Source organism: Heterodontus francisci, chromosome 15, assembly GCF_036365525.1.
Source record: "Heterodontus francisci isolate sHetFra1 chromosome 15, sHetFra1.hap1, whole genome shotgun sequence".
Lineage (NCBI taxonomy): Eukaryota > Metazoa > Chordata > Chondrichthyes > Heterodontiformes > Heterodontidae > Heterodontus > Heterodontus francisci.
The window spans coordinates 50,321,344-50,344,758 of record NC_090385.1 but is presented as its reverse complement, the minus strand read 5'-3'; the positions used below and the strand labels follow the sequence as shown (position 1 = coordinate 50,344,758).

The following is a 23,415-nucleotide window of genomic DNA, read 5'->3' as shown; positions in this document are numbered from 1 at the left end:
TCCCTTTGAGAAAGCAGGTGAGGAGAAGAATCAAGAGAAGGCAAGGGAGGAAGATGCATGTTTTCCTAAATAAATTTAATTCCATAATCGATGCAACCTCCTATACAACTGCCTTAGTTATAATCCCACATTTGCCAATACGGGGTGGGGAATCTAGAGAAGTAAATCTGGATTATGGATTTGAATGCAAGAACACAAGAAATAGGAGCAGGAGTGGACCATATGGCGCATCGAGCCTCTCCGCCATTCAATACGATCATGGCTGATCATAGGCTTCAACTCCACTTTCTCACCTGCTCGTCATATCCCTTGATTCCCTGAGACACCAAAAATCTGACTATCCCATCCTTAAGTGTATCCAACGATGGAGCATCCACAACTCTCTGGGCTACAGAATTCCAAAGATTCACAACCTTTTGAGTGAAGTCATTTCCCTTCATCTCAGTCCTAAATGATCGGCCCCTTATCCGGAGACTGTGCCCCCATGTTTTAGATTCCTCGACCAGCGGAAACAATCTCTCAGTGTCTATCCTATCCAGCCCCTTCAGAATCTTGTATGTTTCAATCAGATCACCTCTCATTCTTCTAAACTACAGAGAGTATAGGCCCAATTTACTCAGCCTCTCATCATAGAACAACCCTCTCATCCCAGGGACCAATTTAGTGAACCTTCGCTGTACTGCCTCCAATGCAAATATATCCGTTCTTTACTGTGGAGACCAAAAATGCGCACAGTACTCCAGATGTGGTCTCACCAAATTGCTGTACAATTGCAGCAAGACGTCTTTATTCCTGTACTCCAATCCCTTTGCAATAAAGGCCAACATATCATTTGCCTTCTTAACTGCTTGCTGTACCTGCATGCTAACTTTCTGTGTTCCTTGTACAAGCACACCCAAGTCTCTTTGAACATCAACATTTACAAGTTTCACACCTTTTAAAAAATATTCTGCTTTTGCTATTCTTACATCCAAAGTGAATAACTTCACACTTCCCCATATTATATTCCATCTGCCATCTTGTTGCCCACTCACTTAATCTGTCTGTATCTCTTCGCAGCCTCTCTGTGTCCTCCCACAGCTTACCTTTCAACCTAGCTTTGTATCATCAGCAAACATAGATATATTACTCTCTGGCTCTTCATCTCAGTCATTAATATAGATTGTAAATAGCTGAGGCCCCAGCACTGATCCTTGTGGCACTCCACTATTCACTGCCTGCCAACTTGAAAATGCCCCATTTATGCCCATTCTCTGCTTCCTGTCCGTTAACCAATCCTCTACCCATGCTAATATATTACCCCCAATTCCATGAGCCCTTATCTTGCCTATTAACCTGTGTGGCACCTTATCGAATGCCTTTGGAAATCCAGGTATATGACATTTACTGGTTCTCCTTTATCTCCCCTACTAGTCACATTCTTAAAAAACTCTAATAAATTTGTCAAACAGGATTTCCCTTTAGTAAAACCATGTTGACTTGTTCTAATCATACTGTACTTTTCCAAGTGCATTGTTAAGACTTCCTTTATAATAGATTCCAGCATTTTCCCAATGACTGATATTAGACTAACAGTTCACTGTTTTCTCTCTCCCTCCTTTCTTGAAAAGTGGCGTAACATTTGCCAACTTCCAATCTAATGGGACCATTCCCGAGTCTAAGGAATTTTGGAAAATCATTGCTTATGCATCCACTACCTCTGCAGCTATCTCTTTTAGTGTCCAAAGGTGTAGGCCATCAGGTCTTGGGATCTGTCAGATTTTAGTCCCTTAAGTTTCTTCAATACTTTTACTCTGCTGGTATTAATTTCCTTCATTTCCCCACTCTTTTTAGCCCCTAGGTTACCATCTATTTCTGGTATGAAACTTGTGTCTTCTACTGTGAAGACAGACACAAAACATCTGTTCAATGCTTCTTCCATTTCCTCATTCCCCATGATAATTTCTCCTGTCTCTGCTTCTAAGGGACCAATGTTTAATTTAGCTACTTTCTTCATTTTTATATACCTATAAAAGCTCTTATAATCTGCTTTTATATTACTGGCTAGTTTACTCTCATTCTATTTTTTCCTTTTATATCAATTTTTTGGTGGCCTTTTGTTGGTTTCTAAAACACTCCCAATCCTCAGACTTGCTACTCTTTTTTGCAACATTGTAAGTCTTTTCTCTTAATCTAATCCTATCCTTAACTTCCTGAGTGAGCCACGGATGGGTCTTTCTTGCTGAGTTTTTGTTTTTCAATGGAATTTGTTTTGTTGAACATTTTGAATTGTTTCTTTAAAGGTTTACCACTGTTCATTTACCGCCATATCATTTAGGCTATTTACCTAATTTACCTTAGCCAGTTCTCCCCTCAGACCTACGTCATTGGCTTTGTTTAAATTTAGGATTCCTGTTTGTGATTGGAGTACGTCATTTTCAAACTTAACATGGAATTCAATGGTATTATGATCACTATTTCCCAGTACATCTTTTACTATGACATTACTAATTAACCCTGCTTCATTACCAACACGAGATCTAAGACAGGTTTATCCCTAGTCGGTTCCACAATGCATTGCTCCTAGAAACTGTCCCGAAAACATTCTACAAACTCATCTTCTAGATCACTCTTGCCAATTTCATTGTCCCAGTCTATATGAAGATTAACGTCCCCCATAATTTCTTTAATGCATGCATGCGGCCATATTTTGATTGTGGTGTGCTTGTTGAGTATCCCTAGATGGTAGAGAAATAGGAGTCAATATTTGTATCGCAGTATTTAATTCACTGGGAAGAATATAAAGTAAGCAATTTATTCCTCCTTCCTCATTAGTTTAGTTCGGTAAAGCAAGTGTTCAGATGGCAGAGTTTTTTTTTTCATTAAGAAATCAAGGCCAATACTGGAGGACACCACCAATGTTGAAAACAGTGGAAGAGAAGAGGTGAACAGACAAGTAGTAATGTTTAGGTGAAAAGATTGGCATTGAAAAACTTGCATTCTTTACAATGAAGGAAAGAATAAAGGAGGTAAGAAGTTCCAAAATATTCAGGTCCTTGGAATGAATGATTTAGAGCAGGAGATGACGCAATGTATCACAATTCAAATATTGATGATGAAGGGAAAAAGAATACAGCATATTTGAGCTTAGGAAGAACAAGAGAGGACAGTTCAAGGAAGCAGTGAACGCAGAAGTATTGATTAAATAGAAACAAGGAAGATAGTTTGTTCAGAGCTTGTTCAAACATTAGAGTGATGCTGAGTACTGCATTATAAATGCACAATTGAAATCCAGCAGAGTACTCAATAAGCATAACATTGGTCTAGAATTTCCCAATAAACTGCACCATATGCATCTGTGGTGTATGCCATTATTCTAGTGCAAGGAAGTTAAGTCGTGAGATTTATACCAGTTTTTATGGGATGCCAAAATATACTGGGTCATTTGCGCCACTTTGCTGGAACCATTCTGGAAAACCTAAAAATTAGATTATACAAGCTCTACACCACCCCCCAAGCACCACACACACCCCATCTCCCTGTAGCCCGTCAACATTCAAGACAGCGACAATCACTAATAATTGCAAAAGTTAGTTCTGGGCACAGGAAAGAGTTCTAATCCTTTTGTCCCACTCAACTGTAAGGATCTGGAAATTGAGCAGCTTTTTAAAATAGCAACAGCATATTGTAATCATAATGGCAAAGCAAGAGTGCTGACCATCACTAAATCCAAAAAGGATACATTAAAATTAGGTCTGTAAACATCATATTCAATGTGAGCCAGGCTCTTTGTGATGAGCTGTGCTTTGATTTTCTTCTTACACAGGATGATCTGCATGCGAGGTTTCAGGTACAAAATGCTACAATATGCCTATCACAAGATAAAGAAAATTAGCAGATGGTTTGTAATCTTGCAGTCCTCACCTTTGTTAATGATCCTCATAGCTTCTTGAAACAAGTAGCTAGTCAATGCAGCAGTAGTTCTTATTTACTTAAATCAGGAAGCATCTCTGAAAGAACAATTGTTTTACCAAACTGCAGACTCCAAAGTAAGATTTCAGTACTAACAGGTAAGTATTTACAGTGGAACCGCCATGATTAACCAAATGGAGAGGATTTTCCCATTTCTACCCCTGCCAAAGCATTACGGAAATTGTCAGATAATTGAGAATCCCCAAAGTCTGCTCTTACAAAAATGGTACAGAAATACACATGGCATAGAAATGAAAACAAAGGCACACTACAAAATAGCAAAAGGGACAATAGTAGATTGTGCAATGAAGCAAGATCTCATGAAAGGCTAAATCCTGTGAAAATTCTGGAAGATATTCAAGATGGTAGTGCAGATAATGGATGTTTCACTATATAGAGAAAACTTTGCTTTGAGATGGTAAGTGGCACTGTTGTCTCATGTACCACGAAGCAACAAAAACTAATTATTTTAGAGCAGCGGAGACTTAGAGGTATCCGGATAGAAGTATATAAAATAATGAAAGGGCTGGATGACATAACTATTGATAGATTAATTCAGTTTGACAGACTGGGGAGGACCAGGAGACATACATTTCAACCATGCAAGAGTAGGAATAGGCCAGATGTTAGGTGGTTCTTCTTTGTCCAAAGATTAATGAGCCAGTGGAATGGGTTGCCAGCTTATGTGGTGTGTGATGACTCTCTGTGTGCCGACTCTCTGTGTGCCTTCAAAGGGGAGTTCGGCTGGTTCTTGACTGGGCAAAGATTGCATGATATAAAAGGTAAGGTGGTTAACAGTTAGCTTACATTGGTCAATGTGATCCCCTGGACTGATTTTGATGATCTGATGGTATCGGAGAGGAAATGTGCAGATTTTCTACCCCCAGCCCTTATTGACCCTGGGTTTTTTTCCCCTCAATTCTTGGCTTTCTCTGCAGATTACATGGATGTGGTGGGTAGGAAATGGCGAGTCATGATCCTCCAAGGGCTGAAAATGTGAGGCAAGCTTGATGGACTAGCTGGTCTTATCCAACCTGCCATTTTTGCATGTTCATATTATTAGTGCAGCCAGCACATGGATTTGAGCTCAAGCGATGCGTTCTATGCAATGAGGTTTGGTTACTAACAAAAAGATTGCATTAAAGGAACAAAGCTGTGATTTTCTTGCCTTTACCAGCAGTATTTTTTTTGCCCACAGTAGGCTGTAGCTGTCCAACCTTGCACTGTCAATAAGTATCTGATGACCAAGGTTCAGCAAAGGTGAGCAGTTGACAATGGGCTGTTAGATGGGTAGTAGAGTTCCAACCCTACCACTTTGAACAGGAGCCCACCATAATGGGTGATTGGTCTCCTGAGTACTGCTGCTGGCGACTAGGGAGAAAAGGTCCTTGCTATGGGCAGTTTGCGCATGCACAGTACCCAGGCTGTGTCATTTTGCAATTAAAACTTGTTGTCCGAGCACTGCTATTTGGAAACACGGTTACACTGCCGGTAAAGAGGACGATAGCATTGGGGCCAGTAAAAACCCCCTGGAAACTCTAAGTCCTGAGATAACAACAGGGGGAGGGAGAAACACAATCTGAAATGAGAGTTCACGTCAGCCTGAGATGTGCTCTGTTGTATAATGTGCTTTTTAACAGGAGTTAGGCAGTATTGGAGCTTCTTCCTGAGGACTGAGCTTCATCTCCCTGATGCTGGATTTCCAAGGTGGGCTGTGGAGTCAGTGATAATAAAAACAAGAAATGCTGGAACCACTCAGCAGGTCTGGCAGCATCTGTGGAAAGAGAAGCAGAGTTAACGTTTCGGGTCAGTGACCCTTCTTCGGAACTCAGTGTTCCGAAGAAGGGTCACTGACCTGAAACGTTAACTCTGCTTCTCTTTCCACAGATGCTGCCAGACCTGCTGAGTGGTTCCAGCATTTCTAGTTTTTATTTCAGATTTCCAGCATCCGCAGTATTTTGCTTTTATTACATTGTGGAGTCAGTGAATTGAATTAGATTAGGTTTGATTAAATTGTTTTGGTTTTCTTTATTATTTTTATAGCTTGATGTGTATTGCAACATGTCATAAAATTGTACAAATACTTTAGTTAGAAGTTATTTATATCAATGATGTTTCTCGAACCAATGGAATTTAATGCTGCTTCCCACTGCGATCAATGCTGTGGAAACAACTACAACAACTTATATTTATATAGTGCCATTAACATGATAAAACATCCCAAAGTGCTTCACAGGAATATTATGAAACAAAGTATGACATGGAGCCACAAAAGTAGATATTAGATTAAATGACCAAAAGCTTGGTCAAAGAGGTAGCTTTTAAAGAGTGTCTTAAAAGACAGGTGGAGAAGCAGAGAGGTGTAGGGAGGGTATTCCAGAGCTTAGGGCCCAGGAAACTGACAGCACAGCCACCAATGATGGAGGGATTAAAATCAAGGATGCACAAGAGGCCAGAATTGAAGCAGCGCAGATATCTTGGAGGGTTGTGGGACTGGAGGAGAATACAGAGATAGGGAGAGGCAAGGCCAGGGAGGATCTGAAAACAAGGATGAGGATTTTAAAAGAAAGACGTTGCTTGACTGGCAGCCAACGTAGGTCAGAAAGCACAGGGGTGATAGAGAACAGTCTTGGTGCGACTTAAGACATTGGCAGCAGAGTTTTGAACGATCAAGTTTATGGAGAGTAGAATGTGAGAGATCAGCCAGAATTGAGTTGGAATAGTTGAATCTAGGGGTAATGAAGGCATGAATGAGGGTTCCAACAGTAGATGAGCTGAGACAGGGCAAAGTCGGGCAATTTTACAGAGGTGGAAATAGGTAGCCTTAATAGTGGCATGAATATGAGGTCAGAGGCTTATCTTGGGGTCAAACGTGACACCGAGGTTGCGAAAAGACTGCCTAAATTTCAGACTGTTGCTAGGGAGAGGGATGGAGTCAGAAGTTAGGGAAAAGAATTGGAGTGGGGACAAAAAACAGTGGCTTCAGTTTTCCCAATATTTAACTGGAGAAAGTTTCTGCTCATCCAGTACTGGATGTCAGATAAGCAATCTGATAATTTAGAAACAGTGGTGAGGTAGAGCTGAGTAATCAGCATACGTGAAAATTAACTCTGTGCTTTCGGATGATGTCACCGAGGGGCAGCATGTAGTTGAGAAATAGGAGAGTGCCGAGGATAGATCCTTGGGGGACACCAGAGGTAATGGTGTGAGAGCAGGAAGAGAAGCCATTGCAAGTGATTCTCTGGCTCTGATTAAATAGTTAAGGATGGAACTAACTGAGACCAGTCCCATCCAGCTGGACAACAGTGGAGAGACTTTGGAGGAGGATGGTGTGGTCAACCGTGACAAAGGCTGCCAAAAGGGTCAAGGAGGACGAGGAGGGAAAGTTTACCTTTGTCACAGTCACAAAGGATGTCATTTGCGACTTTGATAAGAGCTGTGTCAGTATCATGGCAGGGGTGGAAACCTAATTGGAGGGATTCAAACATGGTGTTCTGGGAAAGATGGGAACAGATTTGGAAGGCGACATCGTGTTCAAGGACTTTAGAGAGGCAAGGGACATCAGAGATGGGATGGTAGTTTACAAGGGCAGTGGGGTCAAGGGTATTTTTTTTGAAGAGAGCGGTGATGATGGCAGATTCACAGGAAAGAGGAACAACACCTGAAGAGAGAACCATTAACAATATCAGCTAACATAAGCATCATATTGGCTGATCAGCAGTTTAGTGGGAATAGGATCAAGGGAACAGGAGGTGGATCTCATGGACAAGATGAGCTCTGAGGGGCAATAGGAGGGAAACTAGAGAAGGATGCAAGTTCAGGGCAAGGGCAGGGGGAGAATTATAGGAAGTTTGGCCAAGTAGGCTAGTACAAGGGAGGGACGCGGGAGAGGCAGCTGATCGGATGATCTCAATCTTAGTGACAAAGAAGTCCGAGATCTCTCTGCACTAATTGCTGGAGGTGAGGATGGAGGGGACAGGGGAGAGGGGTTTAAGAAGAGGATCTGCAGTAGAGAAAAGACAAATAAGTCCAAGATCTCTTTGCATTCCAAGTGATCCTGGAATAGTGAGCAGTTTTAGTAGATGAGCGCAGAACCCAATAGTGGTTTAAGCGGTCTAGCTAGATCTGGCAGTGGATGGCTAAACCAGTTGTCTGCCATATCCTTTCGAGTCTGCATTCCTTGGACTTAAGGGAGTGGAGATGAGGGCCGTACTGGGGGGAAACAGCTAGCGTGAGAGAGACTGATCTTTTTATTGGAAACTAGGGCATCAAAGGTGGAGGTGAGGGTGCAGTTGAGCAAATCAATGGCTGCAGAAATGCTGTGGCAAATGGAGGGCCAAAGGCGAGACAGTGGAGATTTTGAAAGAGCAGTTTTAAGTGAATAATGAGATAGTATTTTCTCCAGAGACAGATACAGAATGAGGTAGGTTTGGGGTGTGGAAAGGGAATGTGGGTGGAAAATGATACAAGGAAGTGATCAGAGGTGGTCTTATCTGTAACTGATACGATGGGACTAGCAAGACCACATGAGATGGCTAGGTCAAAGGGGTGGCCATGAATATGAGTTGAGGAGTTTACATGCAGAGAGAGATTTAGGAAGGAAAGAGGGCAGTGAACTCAGAGGAGAGGAAACATGATGAGTTGAGATGGAGATTAAAATCACCGAGGATGAGAAGTCATTCAATGCAGAGGCTCAGGGAGGAAAGCAGTGAAGATAACTCAGTGATAAATTTTTTATAATCACAGAAGTAGCTTTTGTTTAAACATTACTTATCCTTATATCTTTTGTGCTCTCTGATTTATACATTGTTATTCATCTCACTATAAAACAATTGTACTTTATTCAGGAATTGGTGATACTGAGGCACTCAGTAAATGTAAGGTAAATACAATAACATTAACAAACAGTGGGCAAATGTCACACAATCAAATGTCATGTGATTAAGCATCATGAGTGGTGTCACATTATCAAATGCCATTTGATCAAATGTTACATGATAAAATCTCCAGGAATATGTCAAACCAGAGATGGCAACTCTGATGGAAAGAACTATCCACCACTCAATTCAGACTTTTTTCTTCTAAAACCTGCCAAACAAAGTTTTCACACACAAATAGGTACTTACCCTTAATGAGTAGTCACTTTCAGGAATGTGCTGGTCCTGCCTCTCAGGCCGTCTGTAAGTTTTCTTCTTTCCTGCACTGTCTTCACAATTGATATCTGGGATTCGGATGTCAAACTGGTCTGTTTCAAAATCCAGCTCAGGTTTTCCATCCTTGTTCCTGAAAAACACAAAAGCCTTTAATCAACAAGAAAGGGAGCATTGGAAAACTCAGAAGTTGATCCCGCTGTACTGTGAAAAATATCTGTCAGAAATGTCTCTCCAGATCAACGGTAAGGCATTTCAGGAACAGCAACATGTTCTTTGAAACTGCTTAGCAAAATCAGCTCACTAGAAGATGGTTGTAGTCATTTGAAGGAAAAGACAAAGAATAGCCCATGAGTATCTAGTTAAAGGCATGAATAAGAAGTGTAAGTCAAGTATGGAGACAGATAACAATGTAATGTGTTAAATGGTTGATCCAAGCTGCCAGGACCATAGAAATATCATGTCAAGGCTGAATAGTTTTGCATGTGGAGAATATAAATATTCTGAGAAAAGGTCATCAATCTGAAACACTGGGATGCATTTTATTCTGGAGACTGGGTTCCTGGTGGCGGGCTGGAAGGTGGGGGAGACCGTGCCTCGGCCCTCCGTCAGACCCTCATAGCTATTTAATGGCAGCAGCCAATTAACTGCCCGCCGTTGGGGATGCCGTTCCATTAAGGGACGAGCTCCCGCCTCCAGTGCTGCTGGCCAATTGGAAGGCCAACAGCTCTGCAGTACCAGCAGTGCCACTGGAAGTGGTGGCCGCTGCCAGTACTGTATATGTCCTGCAGTACTGAAGAGAGAAAAGACCTCGTGAGGGGTGAGTAGGGTCAGGGTTACCAGGGCCATTCAGGCAGACCCCAGTGATGGGGTGGGAAGAGGGGTTGATGAGGTTGGCAGGGGGTAAGCGATCACCGCTGCGGTGTGGGGGGGGGGCCCTCCCCATCCCAGGATGTGGCTGCCAGAATTTACCAGGCAGCATCTCCACACAGCAGCGGGCCCCTCCACCTTCAATAAAATTGAAGTAGAGGCGGAAAGAGGCCCTTAAGTGGCTATTAAATGGCCACTTAGAGGCCTCAATTGGCCTGGGACATGAAGGCCGCCCAAGGCCTTCACCACCATTTTCAAAATGGCAGGGTTCCCAGGCAACGTCGGGAATGGCGCCCCCCTCAACTCCGTGCCCGTCTCTAAGGGAAGTATAAAAATCCTGCCCATTATCTCTCTCTCTCTCTCCACACATGCTGCCTGACCTGCTGATTATTTTCATCATTTTCTGTTTTTATTTAAGATTTCTAGCACATGCAGCATTTTGTTTTTGTATTAGATATTCTAGAGTTTTATTTGATTTACTTTTTTTAAGCTTATCACTTCTGTGTAGATAACACCTGTTAACGATAGGTACATCTAACAGATGATACATTGGGAGAAACTATTTCCATTAGGGGAGTCTAGGACTAGGGGACATAATCAAAAAATTAGAGCCAGACCTCACAGGAGTGAAATTAGGAAACACTTCTCCATGCAAAGGGTGGTAGACGTTTGGAACTCTCTTCTGCAAATGGCAATTGATGTGAGATCAGTTGTCAATTTTAAAACTGAGATTTCTAGATTTTTGTTAGCTAAAGATATGAAGGGCTATGGGGAAAAGGCAGGTATATGGAGTTAAGTCACAGATCAACCACAATCTCATTGAATGGTGCAACAGGCTCAAGGGACTAAATGGTCTAATCCTGTTCTTATGTTCTTCCAACATGCCTTATCAAAGAAAGGTTGAATCAATAACTTTCCACATTCCAAGATATGCAACTCATTTGGGACCCCAGGGTGGCAGGGGGGGGAATGTGCAGAAAGGAAACCAGATACCTTCTCCAAACCCCAGACACCATCATCACCATCCCTGGTATGTCCTGTCCCACCAGCAGGACAGACCCAGCAAAGGCGGCAGCACAGTGATATACAGTCGGGAGGGAGTTGCTCTGGGAGTCCTCAACATTGACTCCCGACCACCTGATGTCTCATGGCATTATGCCAAACATGGGCAAGGAAACTAACACCCGCAGTCAGATGATGAATCAGTACTCCTCCATGTTAAACAACACATGGAGGAAACACTGAGGGTAGCAAAGTTACAGAATGTACTCTGGGTGGGGGACTTCAATGTCCATCACCAAGAGTGGCTCGGTAGCACTACTGAAGCACATATCTGCCAGACTGCACCTGGGGCAGGTGGTGAGGGAACCAACTAGAGGGAAAAACCTACTAGATCTTGTTCTCACCAATCTACCTGTTGCAGATGCATCTGTCCATGACAGTATAGGTAGTGTCATGCAGGCCCCCACCTGCCAAGAATGAGGCACACATTATTTCGCCACGTTAACATTAAAAATTAAAACTGCTGCTGGGAAGAAACGGGGGCCCATCACAAGGAATTGCCAGGCCCCTCACCGGAAAGACCTTTTTTGCATACTGGCAGACAGTGTTGGAACAAAGGACCCAGTCCCTCCTTCTCCAATACACAGAAGACCTGGTCAGGCCAGTTTAGTCACATGACTAACTGGCTGGAGTTTGAACTTGCTGAGAGAAAGAACTCAGAAAGCTGTTTGCTCCTGGACTGAGAACACCTCTCTCCTGTCTGCTCCCATCTCTTTCTCATGGAACGGAAGACCCATTGAAGACACGTGAACTCAAAGAGAGAAAAGTCTCCTTTCTGAACAAGGTTTAAGAAGAATACTGGGCCCCAACGAAAAGAACTATCGAGAATCAAAGACTCTACGTCGAGCTGGAGACACAAAAACAGTAACAAGACACCCCACTTCAGAGACTGCCTCAAACCTCTCTACTTTATTTTACTTCTGCTCTTTTCTGTCCCTATTTGCATGCATGTATCAGGTGTGCATGCTAGTGTGGGCGTGTCATGTATCCATCGGCGTTAACCGAATTAGAGTAAGTTTAATAAATTTCACTTTTCTTCTTTAAACCTAAGAAAACCTGGTGTGCTCATTTCTTTGCCTTATAATTGGAAAGTGGTGAACAAGGATTCACCAAGGGGTAGCTTAAATCACCGTCTGTTTAAAAAATCAAACCCTGTTACAATAAGACCAGGTGAAGACAGTAAAAAAAACCCTAGACACTTTTCTCACCTGGTCGTAACAGAAATTTGGGCGCTAGCGTCCGGAATTTTACCCACAGACAAACGAGACAAATTGGAAGTGGGAAGCCAAATTGATCCCAATCAAAAAACAGCAAGATTATTACAGGTTTTCCTGTGGTTGTGTGTGATCGAATACTAACATGTCTGCAACTGAAGCAAGTAGCTCTCCAAGCCAGGGTGAAGTAACTTGGGATAAGTTAAAAGCACTGTTTATGGAGTTGTTGAGGAAAATGGCTGAGCAGTGTGGGATCACTGTATGTGGCAAGACTAGCAAGTCTGAATTCCTAAGGCTAGTGGCCAATCATTTTTCCCTTGAATCTGAAGCAGAAGCAGTGTTAAAAGCAGATTCCGACAAGGTATTGTTAGCAAAGATACAACTGGAACAAAGGAAACTTGAATTTGAGGAGAGAGAGAGGGAGAAAGAGTCATCCAGATGGAATGTGAAGAAAAACAAAGACAGGAGAGGGAAAAAGAGAGAAAGACAAGAGAAGGAACGAAAGAGAGAGAAAGAATATTCCAGAAAGAATCCGAAGAGAGAGAGCTGAAAAGGCTTGAGTTAACTAGGGGGGGGCGACAGAGCAATCCCCAGTGAAAGCATGGCCAATTTGGAGGAGCATAATTCAGGGCTGGGTACAAATAGCTAAAACCCACTCAATTAATTCCAAAATTCAATGAGGAAGATGTCTTTTGAGAAACTGGCAAGGCAACTAAAATGGCCAGCTGTGACCTTGTGTCTCTTACTGCAAAGCAAACTAACCGGAAAAGCCCATGAGGTTTATTCCTTGCTGCCAGATCAGAGTTCATCAAATTATGAACTGACCAAAAATGCTATCCTCAGGACATATGAATTAGTACCCAAAGCCTATTGCCAAAAGTTTAGAACCCTCAAGAAGCAAGCTAATCAAACTTATCTGGAGTTTGAAAGAAGTAAGCAGCTGGATTTTGACCAATGGCTGAGGGCTCTTAAAATACAGCTCAGTTATGAGACTCTCAGAGAAGTAATCCTGTTACAGGAATTGAAAAACTCTCTCCCACTCTCAATAAAGCCCCATGTAGAGGAGCAGCGGGTCCAGAGAGCCTGGCAAGCAGCTCTTCTGGCCGAAGAGTTTGCTTCATTTTCGAAGTTGGTTTCCCAGGGGAAAACCTCTCTTAATCACCCCTACAAATCTGACAAGACAAAGGGTGAGAAGGTGATATCCGCCCAGGCAGTCCTGGAAGAGAAAGGAAAGCAGGAGACACAAGGGGCCCTCCTCCAGCCAAAAAGGAAGGTGCTGTGAGTAACAGTGAAACCTAGAGACCTGTGTGCTTCCATTGTAATAAGGCAGGGCATTTAAAAGCTGACAGCTGGAAACTAAAGGGAAAACCAGTAGGGTTAATCAGGGCACACCCACTCAGTGAAGATGGGACCCTGATGGAAAATACAGAACAAGCTGTGGCTTTAACTGCAGTGAAAGTGCAACCCAGGAAGCTTATTATGGCCAGTGCAGGAAAAGTTAATAGGATTCCTGAAGGTTATCAGGGTTTTGTGTCTGAAGAGAAAGTAACCTCATACCCCTCTAGTGGGGCAAGGAAGCCCATAGTAATTCTCAGGGACACAGGGGCAACTAGATCCCTTTTACTGGGAAAAGGCCGAACCTTTTCCACAGAGGGTGCAGTAAACACCAAAATGGTGATGAATGGTATTGGAGGGCAGCGTATGCCTGTACCTTTACAACGGGTGCACCTGGAATGCGACCTAGTTTCGGGACCGGTGACTGTAGCGATTGTCCCGAATTTGCCTGTGGATGGGGTTAACCTGTTCCAAGGTAATGATCTGGAATTGCCAGGCCCTTGACCGAAAAGATCTTTTTGCATACTGGCAGACAGTGTTGGAACAAAGGACCCAGTCCCTGCTTCTCCAATTCAAAGAAAACCTGGTCAGGCCAGTTTAGTCACATGACTAACTGGCTGTTTGAGTTTGAACTTGCTGAGAGAAAGAACTCAGAAAGCTGTTTGCTCCCGGACTGAGAACACCTCTCTCCTGTCTTACTCTCATCTCGCTCCCACCAGCTTCGGAAAACATTGAAGACACATGAACCCCAAGAGAGAAAAGTCTCCTACAGTGAACAAAGTTTAAGAAGAATACTGGGCCCCAACGAAAATCAAGACTACTTACAAAAGGACTATTGTGGGCTCGAAGCACAGTGCACCAGAAACTCTTCTGATATTGCCTCAAACCTCTCCATTTTATTTATCTTCTGCTCTTTTCTGTCCCTATTTGCATGTGCGTATCGCGTATGCATGCTAGCATGGAGCGCGGCGTGTATCCGTAGACGTTAAGCAAATTAGAGTTCAAGTGTTAATAAATTTCACTTTTCTTCTTTCAACCTAAGAAAGCCTGTTTATGCTCATTTCTTTGCCTTATAACTGGAAAGTGGTGAAGGAGGATTTACCAAAGGGGAACTGAAAACACAGTGCGTTTAAAATTACATCTTGTTACAATAAGACCAGGTGAAGGCTGAAAAAACCCCTAGAACACATTTCTCACCTAGTCGTAGCAGTAGGAGCGACCACTGCACAATTCTTCTGAAAACAAAGTCCCGTCTTACACTGAAGATACCCTCCATCATGTTGTGTGGCACTACCACCATGCTAAATGGAATAGATGCAGAACAGATAGAGCAGCTCAAACCAGGCACCCATGAGGCGCTGTGAGTCATCAGCAGCAGAATTGTATTCAACCACAATGAGTAACCTCATGGCCTGGCATATCGCTCATTCTAACATTATCAAGCCAACGGATCAACCCTGGTTCAATGAGGAGAGCATGCCAGGAGCAGCACCAGGCATACCTCAAAATGAGGTGCCAACCTGGTGCAGCGACAAAGCAGGACTACTTGAATGCCAAGCAACAGAAACAGCATACAATAGACAGAGCTAAGTGATCCCACAACCAACGGATCAGATCTAAGCTCTGCAGTCCTGCCTCATCCAGTCATGAATGGTGGTGGACAATTAAACAACTAATTGGAGGAGGAGGCTCCACAAATATCCTCATCCTCAATTATGGGAGAACCCAGCACATCAGTGCAAAAGAAAATTCTGAAACATATGCAACCATCTTCAACTAGAAGTGGCAAGTGGATGATCCATTTCGACCTCCTCCTCCTGAGCATCCCAGCATCACAGATGCCAATCTTCAGCCAATTTGATTCACTCCACGTGATATCAAGAAACGGCTGAAGGCACTGGATATTGCAAAGGCTATGGGCCCGAACAAAATCCTAGCAACAGTGCTGTAGACTTGAGCTCCAGAACTAGCTACGTCCCTAGCCAAGCTGTTGCAGTATAGCTACAATACTGGCAGCTACCTGACAATAAGGAAATTTGCCCAGGTATGTCCTATCCACAAAAATCAAGACAAATCCAATCCGAACAATTATGTTTTATTCATTCATGGGATGTGGGCATCTCTGGCTAGGCCAACATTTACTGCCCATCCCTAATTGCTCTTGAGAAGGTGGTGGTGAGCTGCCTTTTTGAACTGCTGCAGTCCATGTGAGGAAGGTACACCAACAGAAGGGAGTTCCAGGATTTTGACCCAGTGACAGTGAAGGAACGGCGAGATAGTTCCAAGTCAGGTTGGTGTGTGGCTTGGAGGGAAACTTGCAGGTGGTTCTGTTCCCATGCATCTGCTGTCCTTGTCCTTTTAGGTGGTAGAGGTCACGGGTTTGGAAGGTGCTGTTGAAGGAGCCTTGGTGAGTCGCTGCAGTGCATCTTGTAGATGGTACACACTGCTGCCACCGTGCGTGAGTGGTGGAGGGAGTGAATATTTGTAGATGGGGTGCCAAACAAGCGGGGTACTTTGTCCTGGATGGTGTTGAGCTTCTTGAGTGTTGTTGGAGCTGCACCCATCCAGGCAAGGGGTTAGTATTCCATCACACTCCTGACTTGTGCCTTGTAGACGGTGGACAGGCTTTGGGGAGTCAGGAGGTGAGCTACTCGCTGTAGAATTCCTAGGCTCTGACCTGCTCTTGTAGCCGTGGTATTTATATGGCTACTCCAGTTCAGTTTCTGGTCAATGGTCAGGATGTTGATCGTGCAGGATTCAGCGATCGTAATGCCATTAAATGTCATGGGGAGATGATTTGATCCCCTTTTGCATGAGATGATCATTGCCTGGCACTTGTGTGGCGCGAATGTTACTTGCCACTTATCAGCCCAAGCCTGGATATTGTCCAGGTCTTGCTGAATCTGGACATGCGCGGCTTCAGTATCTGAGGAGTCGCAAATGGTTCTGAACATTGTGCAATCATCAGCGAACATCCCCACTTCTGACCTTATGATAGAAGGTCATTAATGAAGCAGTGAAGATGATTGGGCCTAGGACAGTGCCCTGAGAAACTCCTGCAGTGATGTCCTGGAGCCAAGATGATTGACCTCCAACAATCACAACCATCTTTCTATGTGCTCGGTACGACTCCAACCAGCAGAGAGTTTTCCCTCTGATTCCCATTGACTCCAGTTTTGCCAGGGCTCCTTGATGCCATACACGGTCAAATGCTGCCTTGATATCAAGGGCAGTCACTCGAGTTCAACTCTTTTATTCATGTTTGAACCAAGGCTGTAATGAGGTCAGGAGCGAAGTGGCCCTGGTGGAACCCAAACTGAGCATCACTGAGCACGTTATTGCTAAGCAAGTGCTGCTTGATAGCACTGTCGACGACTCCTTCCATCACTTTACTGATGATCGAGAGTAGATTGATGGGGCGGTAACTGACCAAGTTGGATTTGTCCTGCTTTTCATGTACAGGACATACCTGGGCAATTTTCCACATTGCCAGGTAGATGCCAGTGTTGTAGCTGTACTGGAACAGCTTGGCTAGGGGCACGGCATATTCTGTAGCACAGGTCTTCAGTACTATCGCCAGAATGTTGTCAGGGCCCATAGCCTTTGCAGTATCCAATGCCTTCAGTCGTTTCTTGATATCATGCGGAGTGAATCGAATTGACTGAAGACTGGCATCTGTGATGCTGAAGACTTCAGCAGGAGGCCGAGATAGATCATCCACTCAGCACTTCTGGCTGAAGATTGTTGCAAATGCTTCTGAATTTTCGTTTGCACTGTTGTGCTGGGCTCCATCAGTGACAATGGGGATATTCGTGGAGCCACCTCCTCCAGTTCGTTGTTTAATTGTCCACCACCACTCACTACTGGATCAGGCAGGACTGCAGAGCTTAGATCTGATCTGTTGGTTGTGGGATCACTTAGGTCTGTCTATCGCATGCTGCTTATGCTGTTTGGCAAGCAAGACGTCCCGGGTTGCAGCTTCACCAGGTTGACACCTCATTTTGAGGTATGCCTGGTGCTGTTCTTGGCATGCCATCCTGCACTATTCATTGAACCAGGGTTGATCCCCCAGTTTGATGGTAATGGTAGAGTGGGAGTTATGCCAGGTCATGAGGTTGCAGATTGTGGTTGAGTACAATTCTGCTGCTGCTGATGGCCCATAGCGCCTTGTGAAGGCCCAGTCTTGCATTGCTAGATCTGTTCGAGATCTATCCCATTTAGCATGGTGGTAGTGCCACACAACACGATGGAGGGTATCCTCAATGTGAAGATGAGACTTTGTCTCAAGGACTGTGCGGTGGTGACTCCTACCAATACTGTCATGGATAGATGCAGTTGCGGCAGGCAGTTTGGTGAGGACGAAGTCATGTATGTTTATCCCTCTTGTTGCTTCCCTCACCACCTGCTGCAGACCCAGTCTAGCAGCTATGTCCTTTAGGACTGAGCCAGCTCTGTTAATAGTGGTGCTACTGAGCCACTCTTGGTGATGGAGTACATTCTGCACCCTTGCCACCCTCAGTGCTTCCTCCAAGTGGTGTTCAACATGGAGGAATATTGATTCATAAGCTGAGGAAGGGCAGTAAGTGGTAATCAGCTGGAGGTTTCCTTGCCCGTGTTTGACCTGATGCTATGAGACTTCATGGGGTCTGGAGTCAATGTTGAGGACTCGCTGGGAATCTCCCTCCTGACTGTATACCAGTACCGTCACCTCTGATGGGTCTGTCATGCCGATGGGACAGGACATACCCAGGGATAGTGATGGCGGTGTATGGAACATTGTCTGTAAGGTATGATTCAGTGAGTGTGACTATATCAGGCTGTTGCTTGACTAGTCTGTGAGATAGCTCTCCCCACTTTGGCACAAGCCCCCAGATGTTAGTAAGGAGGACTCTGCAGGGTCGACAGGGCTGGGTTTGTCGTTGTCGTTTCAGGTGCCGAGGTCAATGCCGGGTGTTCTGTCGTATTTCATTCCTTATCGACTTTGTAGCAGTTTGATGCAACTGAATGGCTTGCTAGGTCATTTCAGGGGGCATTTAAGAGTCAACCACATTGCTGTGGGTCCGGTGTCACATGTTGGCCAGACCAGGGAAGGACAGCAGATTTCCTTCCCTAACGGACATTAGTGTACCATCCCATACTGCCCCATCAGCCTCCTCTCGATCATCAGCAAAGTGATGGAAGATATCGTCGACAATGCTACTAAGTGGCACTCACACAGCAATAACCTGCTCACTTATGCTCAGTTTGGGTTCTGCCACGGCCACTCGGCTCCTGATCTCATTACAGCCTTGTTTCAAACATGGACAAAAGAGTTGAACTCAAGGCAGCTTGACATCAAGGTAGCATTTGACCGAGTGTGGCATCAAAGAACAACAAAGAACAAAGAAAATTAAAGCACAGGAACAGGCCCTTCGGCCCTCCAAGCCTACGCCGATCCAGATCCTCCATCTAAACCTGTCGCCTATTTTCTAAGGGTCTGTATCTCTTTACTTCCTGCCCATTCATGTATCTGTCTAGATACATCTTAAAAGACGCTATCATGCCCGCGTCTACCACCTCCGCTGGTAATGCGTTCCATGCACCCACCACCCTCTGCGTAAAGAACTTTCCACGCATATCCCCCCTAAACTTTTCCCCTTTCACTTTGAACTTGTGTCCCCTTGTAATTGAATCACCCACTCTGGGGAAAAAGCTTCTTGCTATCCACCCTGTCTATACCTCCCATGATTTTGTACACCTCAATCAGGTCCCCCCTCAACCTCCGTCTTTCTAATGAAAATAATCCTAATCTACTCAACCTCTCTTCATAGCTAGCGCCCTCCATACCAGGCAACATCCTGGTGAACCTCCTCTGCACCCTCTCCAAAGCATCCACATCCTTTTGGTAATGTGGCGACCAGAACTGCACGCAGTATTCCAAATGTGGCCGAACAAAGTCCTATACAACTGTAACATGACCTGCCAACTCTTGTACTCAATACCCCGTCCGATGAAGGAAAGCATGCCGTATGCCTTCTTGACCACTCTATTGACCTGTGTTGCCACCTTCAGGGAACAATGGACCTGAACACCCAAATCTCTCTGTACATCAATTTTCCCCAGGACTTTTCCATTTACTGTATAGTTCACTCTTGAATTGGATCTTCCAAAATGCATCACCTCGCATTTGCCCTGATTGAACTCCATCTGCCATTTCTCTGCCCAACTCTCCAGTCTATCTATATTCTGCTGTATTCTCTGACAGTCCCCTTCACTATCTGCTACTCCACCAATCTTAGTGTCGTCTGCAAACTTGCTAATCAGACCACCTATACTTTCCTCCAAATCATTTATGTATATCACAAACAACAGTGGTCCCAGCACGGATCCCTGTGGAACACCACTGGTTACACGTCTCCATTTTGAGAAACTCCCTTCCACTGCTACTCTCTGTCTCCTGTTGCCCAGTCAGTTCTTTATCCATCCAGCTAGTACACCTTGGACCCCATGCGCCTTCACTTTCTCCATCAGCCCACCATGGGGAACCTTATCAAACGCCTTACTGAAGTCCATGTACATGACATCTAAAGCCCTTCCCTCATCAATCAACTTTGTCACTTCCTCAAAGAATTCTATTAAGTTGGTAAGACATGACCTTCCCTGCACAAAACCATGTTGCCTATCACTGATAAGCCCATTTTCTTCCAGATGGGAATAGATCCTATCCCTCAGTATCTTCTCCAGCAGCTTCCCTACCACTGACGTCAGGCTTACCGGTCTATAATTACCTGGATTTTCCCTGCTACCCTTCTTAAGCAAGGGGACAACATTAGCAATTCTCCAGTCCTCCGGGACCTCACCCGTGTTTAAGGATGTTGCAAAGATATCTGTTAAGGCCCCAACTATTTCCTCTCTCGCTTCCCACAGTAACCTGGGATAAATCCCATCCGGACCTGGGGACTTGTCCACCTTAATGCCTTTTAGAATACCCAACACTTCCTCCCTCCTTATGCCGACTTGACCTAGAGTAATCAAACGTCTGTCCCTAACCTCAACATCCGTCATGTCCCTCTCCTCGGTGAATACCGATGCAAAGTACTCGTTTAGAATCTCACCCATTTTCTCTGACTCCACGCATAACTTTCCTTCTTTGTCCTGGAGTGGGCCAATCCTTTCTCTAGTTACCCTCTTGCTCCTTATATATGAATAAAAGGCTTTGGGATTTTCCTTAACCCTGTTTGCTAAAGATATTTCATGACCCCTTTTAGCCCTCTTAATTCCTCGTTTCAGATTGCGCCTACAATCCCGATATTCTTTCAAAGCTTCGTCTTTCTTCAGCCGCCTAGACCTTATGTGTGCTTCCTTTTTCCTCTTAGCTAGTCTCACAATTTCACCTGTCATCCATGGTTCCCTAATCTTGCCATTTCTACTCCTCATTTTCACAGGAACATGTCTCTCCTGCACACTAATCAACCTCTCTTTAAAAGCCTCCCACATATCAAAAGTGGATTTACCATCAAGGTGCCCTGGCAAAATTGAAGTCAATGGGAATCAGGTGGGAAATGATCCACTGGTTAGAGTCATAACTAGAACAAAGGAAGATGTTTGTGGTTGTTGGAGATCGATCATCTCAGTCCCAGGACATCGCTGCAGGAGTTCCTTAGGGTAGTGCCCTAGGCCCAACCATCTTCAGCTGCTTCATCAATGACCTTTCTTCAATCATAAAGTCAGAAATGAGGATTTTCGCTGATGATTGCACAATGTCCAGTACCATTTGCAACTCCTCAGATACTGAAGCAGTCTGTGTTCATATGCAACGAGCCCTGAACCACATTCAGGCTTGGGCTGATAAGTGACAAACATTCATGCCACAAAAGTGCCACGCAATGACCATCGCTGACAGGAGAGAATCTGATCGTCTCCCCTTGACTTTCATTGGCATTACCAATGCTGAATCCCCCACTATCAACATCCTGGGGCCAGACCAGAAACCATTGACCAAAAACGGAACTGGACTAGCCATATAAATACTGTGGCTACAAGAGCAGGTCAGAGGCTGGATATTCTGAAATTGGCAACTCACCTCCCAACTCCCCGCAGCTTGTCCACCATCTACAAGGTACAAGTCAGGAGTGTGATGGAATATTCTCCACTTGTCTGGATGAATGCAGTTCCAACAACATTCAACAAGCTCGACACCATCCAGGACAAAGCAGCCTGCTTGATCGGCACCACATCCACCAACTTAAAACAGTCACTCCCTCCACCACTGACACACAGTGGCAGCTGTGTGCACCATATACAAGATGAACTGCACCAATTCACCAAGGCTCCTTCAACAGCACCTGCCAAACCCTTGGCCTCTACCACCTAGAAGGTCAAGGGCAGCAGATGTATGGGAACACCACCACTTGCAAGACCCCTCCAGGCCACACCTTCCTGACTTGTAACTACATCGTCATCCTTTCACTGTCATTGGATCAAATTCCTGGAACTCCCTTCCTGACAGCACCATGGAGGTACCCGCACCAGATAAACTGCAGCAGCTCAAGGCGGCGGCTCACTACTGCCTTCTCGAGGGTAATTAGAGATGTATAATAAATGCTGTTGTTGTCAGTGATGCCCACATCCCATGAAAGAATAAAAAAGTCTGCCACCTGTTTGGTGGGTTGGGGCGGGGGGGGGGGGGGGGGGGGCGGTGGGGAGAGCTGGTGAAGAAAGACAGAGTTACAGGAGGAGAGGTGCAGGGCTGGAGGTGGGAGAACAGGAACTAGGAGGTCGCGGCAGGACAGGTTAGTGACCAGGAACCGTGAGGGTTGGGGAATTGGTTAAGCAGCAAAATGGTCTCGCAGCTCTTGAAATAGTTTGCTAAAAGATTACTGCTTAAGTGACTGGATTCTCTACCTACCTTCTGATGTTCCAAATAATAATCCGGGTTCCTTTTTTGCTGAGAATGGCATCAAATTCTGCCAGCAGCTCCTCTTGCGATTTGAAGATTGAATGTTTTAAAATGGCCTCCAGACTTGGCACCGAGTCTTCAGTAAGTATGAGGTTCTGTGCTTCAAGTGGGTTAAGTAGTATCCATAAGAACCTATTCCTACTGTCCACTTCAATGACTTTACTTGATAACTTATTAACAATGCAATAACTCCTTGTGTAAAAATTATCCATCTGACCTGCCTTCTTACATTCACGTTTCCCTGGTATTTGAAACCTTCACCATAGTGAACAATTTGCCAGGAATCAACTTTGTCAACCCTCTGAAAACATCATCTTTCTTTATGTAAATAAACAGAATGGTAAAATATCAGCCTTAGATTAAATGTAAGTCTCTAAACAAAACAGCAGAATAATAATCTTAGACTGAAAGCTGCACCTCATTCTGGGACCAATCTTCAAATCAAGCAGAGATAAAAGTCTCCTATCACCACTGACTACTGGTAGTTCTTCAGCAACTTAATGCAATTGTCATCACTGATAATAGACTATTCTTTGAAATAGTATTTTCTGAGGAATCAATGATGGTCAGTCAATGTTTTGTAAGATTAAGAAAGGTTTTTATATTAAAGCTGTTTCTTTGGGGATTTTTAAAAAATTAAGATATCTCCTTTCCTTTTAAGAGATTTTGGTGCTTGGAAAATCAGAACTGGGACTAATGCTTGACATGTGCAAAGTTTCCTTTGCATGAAAATCATGACAGGTATCTTGATGGGTACGCCCAACTGGCAGATGACCCATGAAGTGTCTGGCAGACCTTCAGTAACACGTTTGATTATGAAAATGAACCCTAGCACATTGTAATCCCTACCAATTCAATTTTTTTTTGAAGATACAAGTAGGTCTTGACCCAGTAC

The 23,415-nt window shown here is 44.3% G+C and overlaps 1 protein-coding gene across 1 annotated transcript in view; it reads right to left on the bottom strand.

Moving 5' to 3' along the window:
- Positions 1–22,732, bottom strand: part of LOC137377417 (MORC family CW-type zinc finger protein 3-like) — a 120,989-nt gene extending 98,257 nt beyond the window's left edge. The window contains exons 1-3 of the mRNA XM_068046997.1: positions 22,470–22,732; positions 9,078–9,234; positions 3,722–3,850 (exon numbers count right to left, since the gene is read on the bottom strand). Coding sequence (XP_067903098.1) covers positions 3,722–3,850; positions 9,078–9,234; positions 22,470–22,732 — 549 coding nt within the window. The remainder of the gene's footprint in view (positions 1–3,721; positions 3,851–9,077; positions 9,235–22,469) is intronic.
- Between the last annotated feature and the right edge of the window lie 683 nt (positions 22,733–23,415).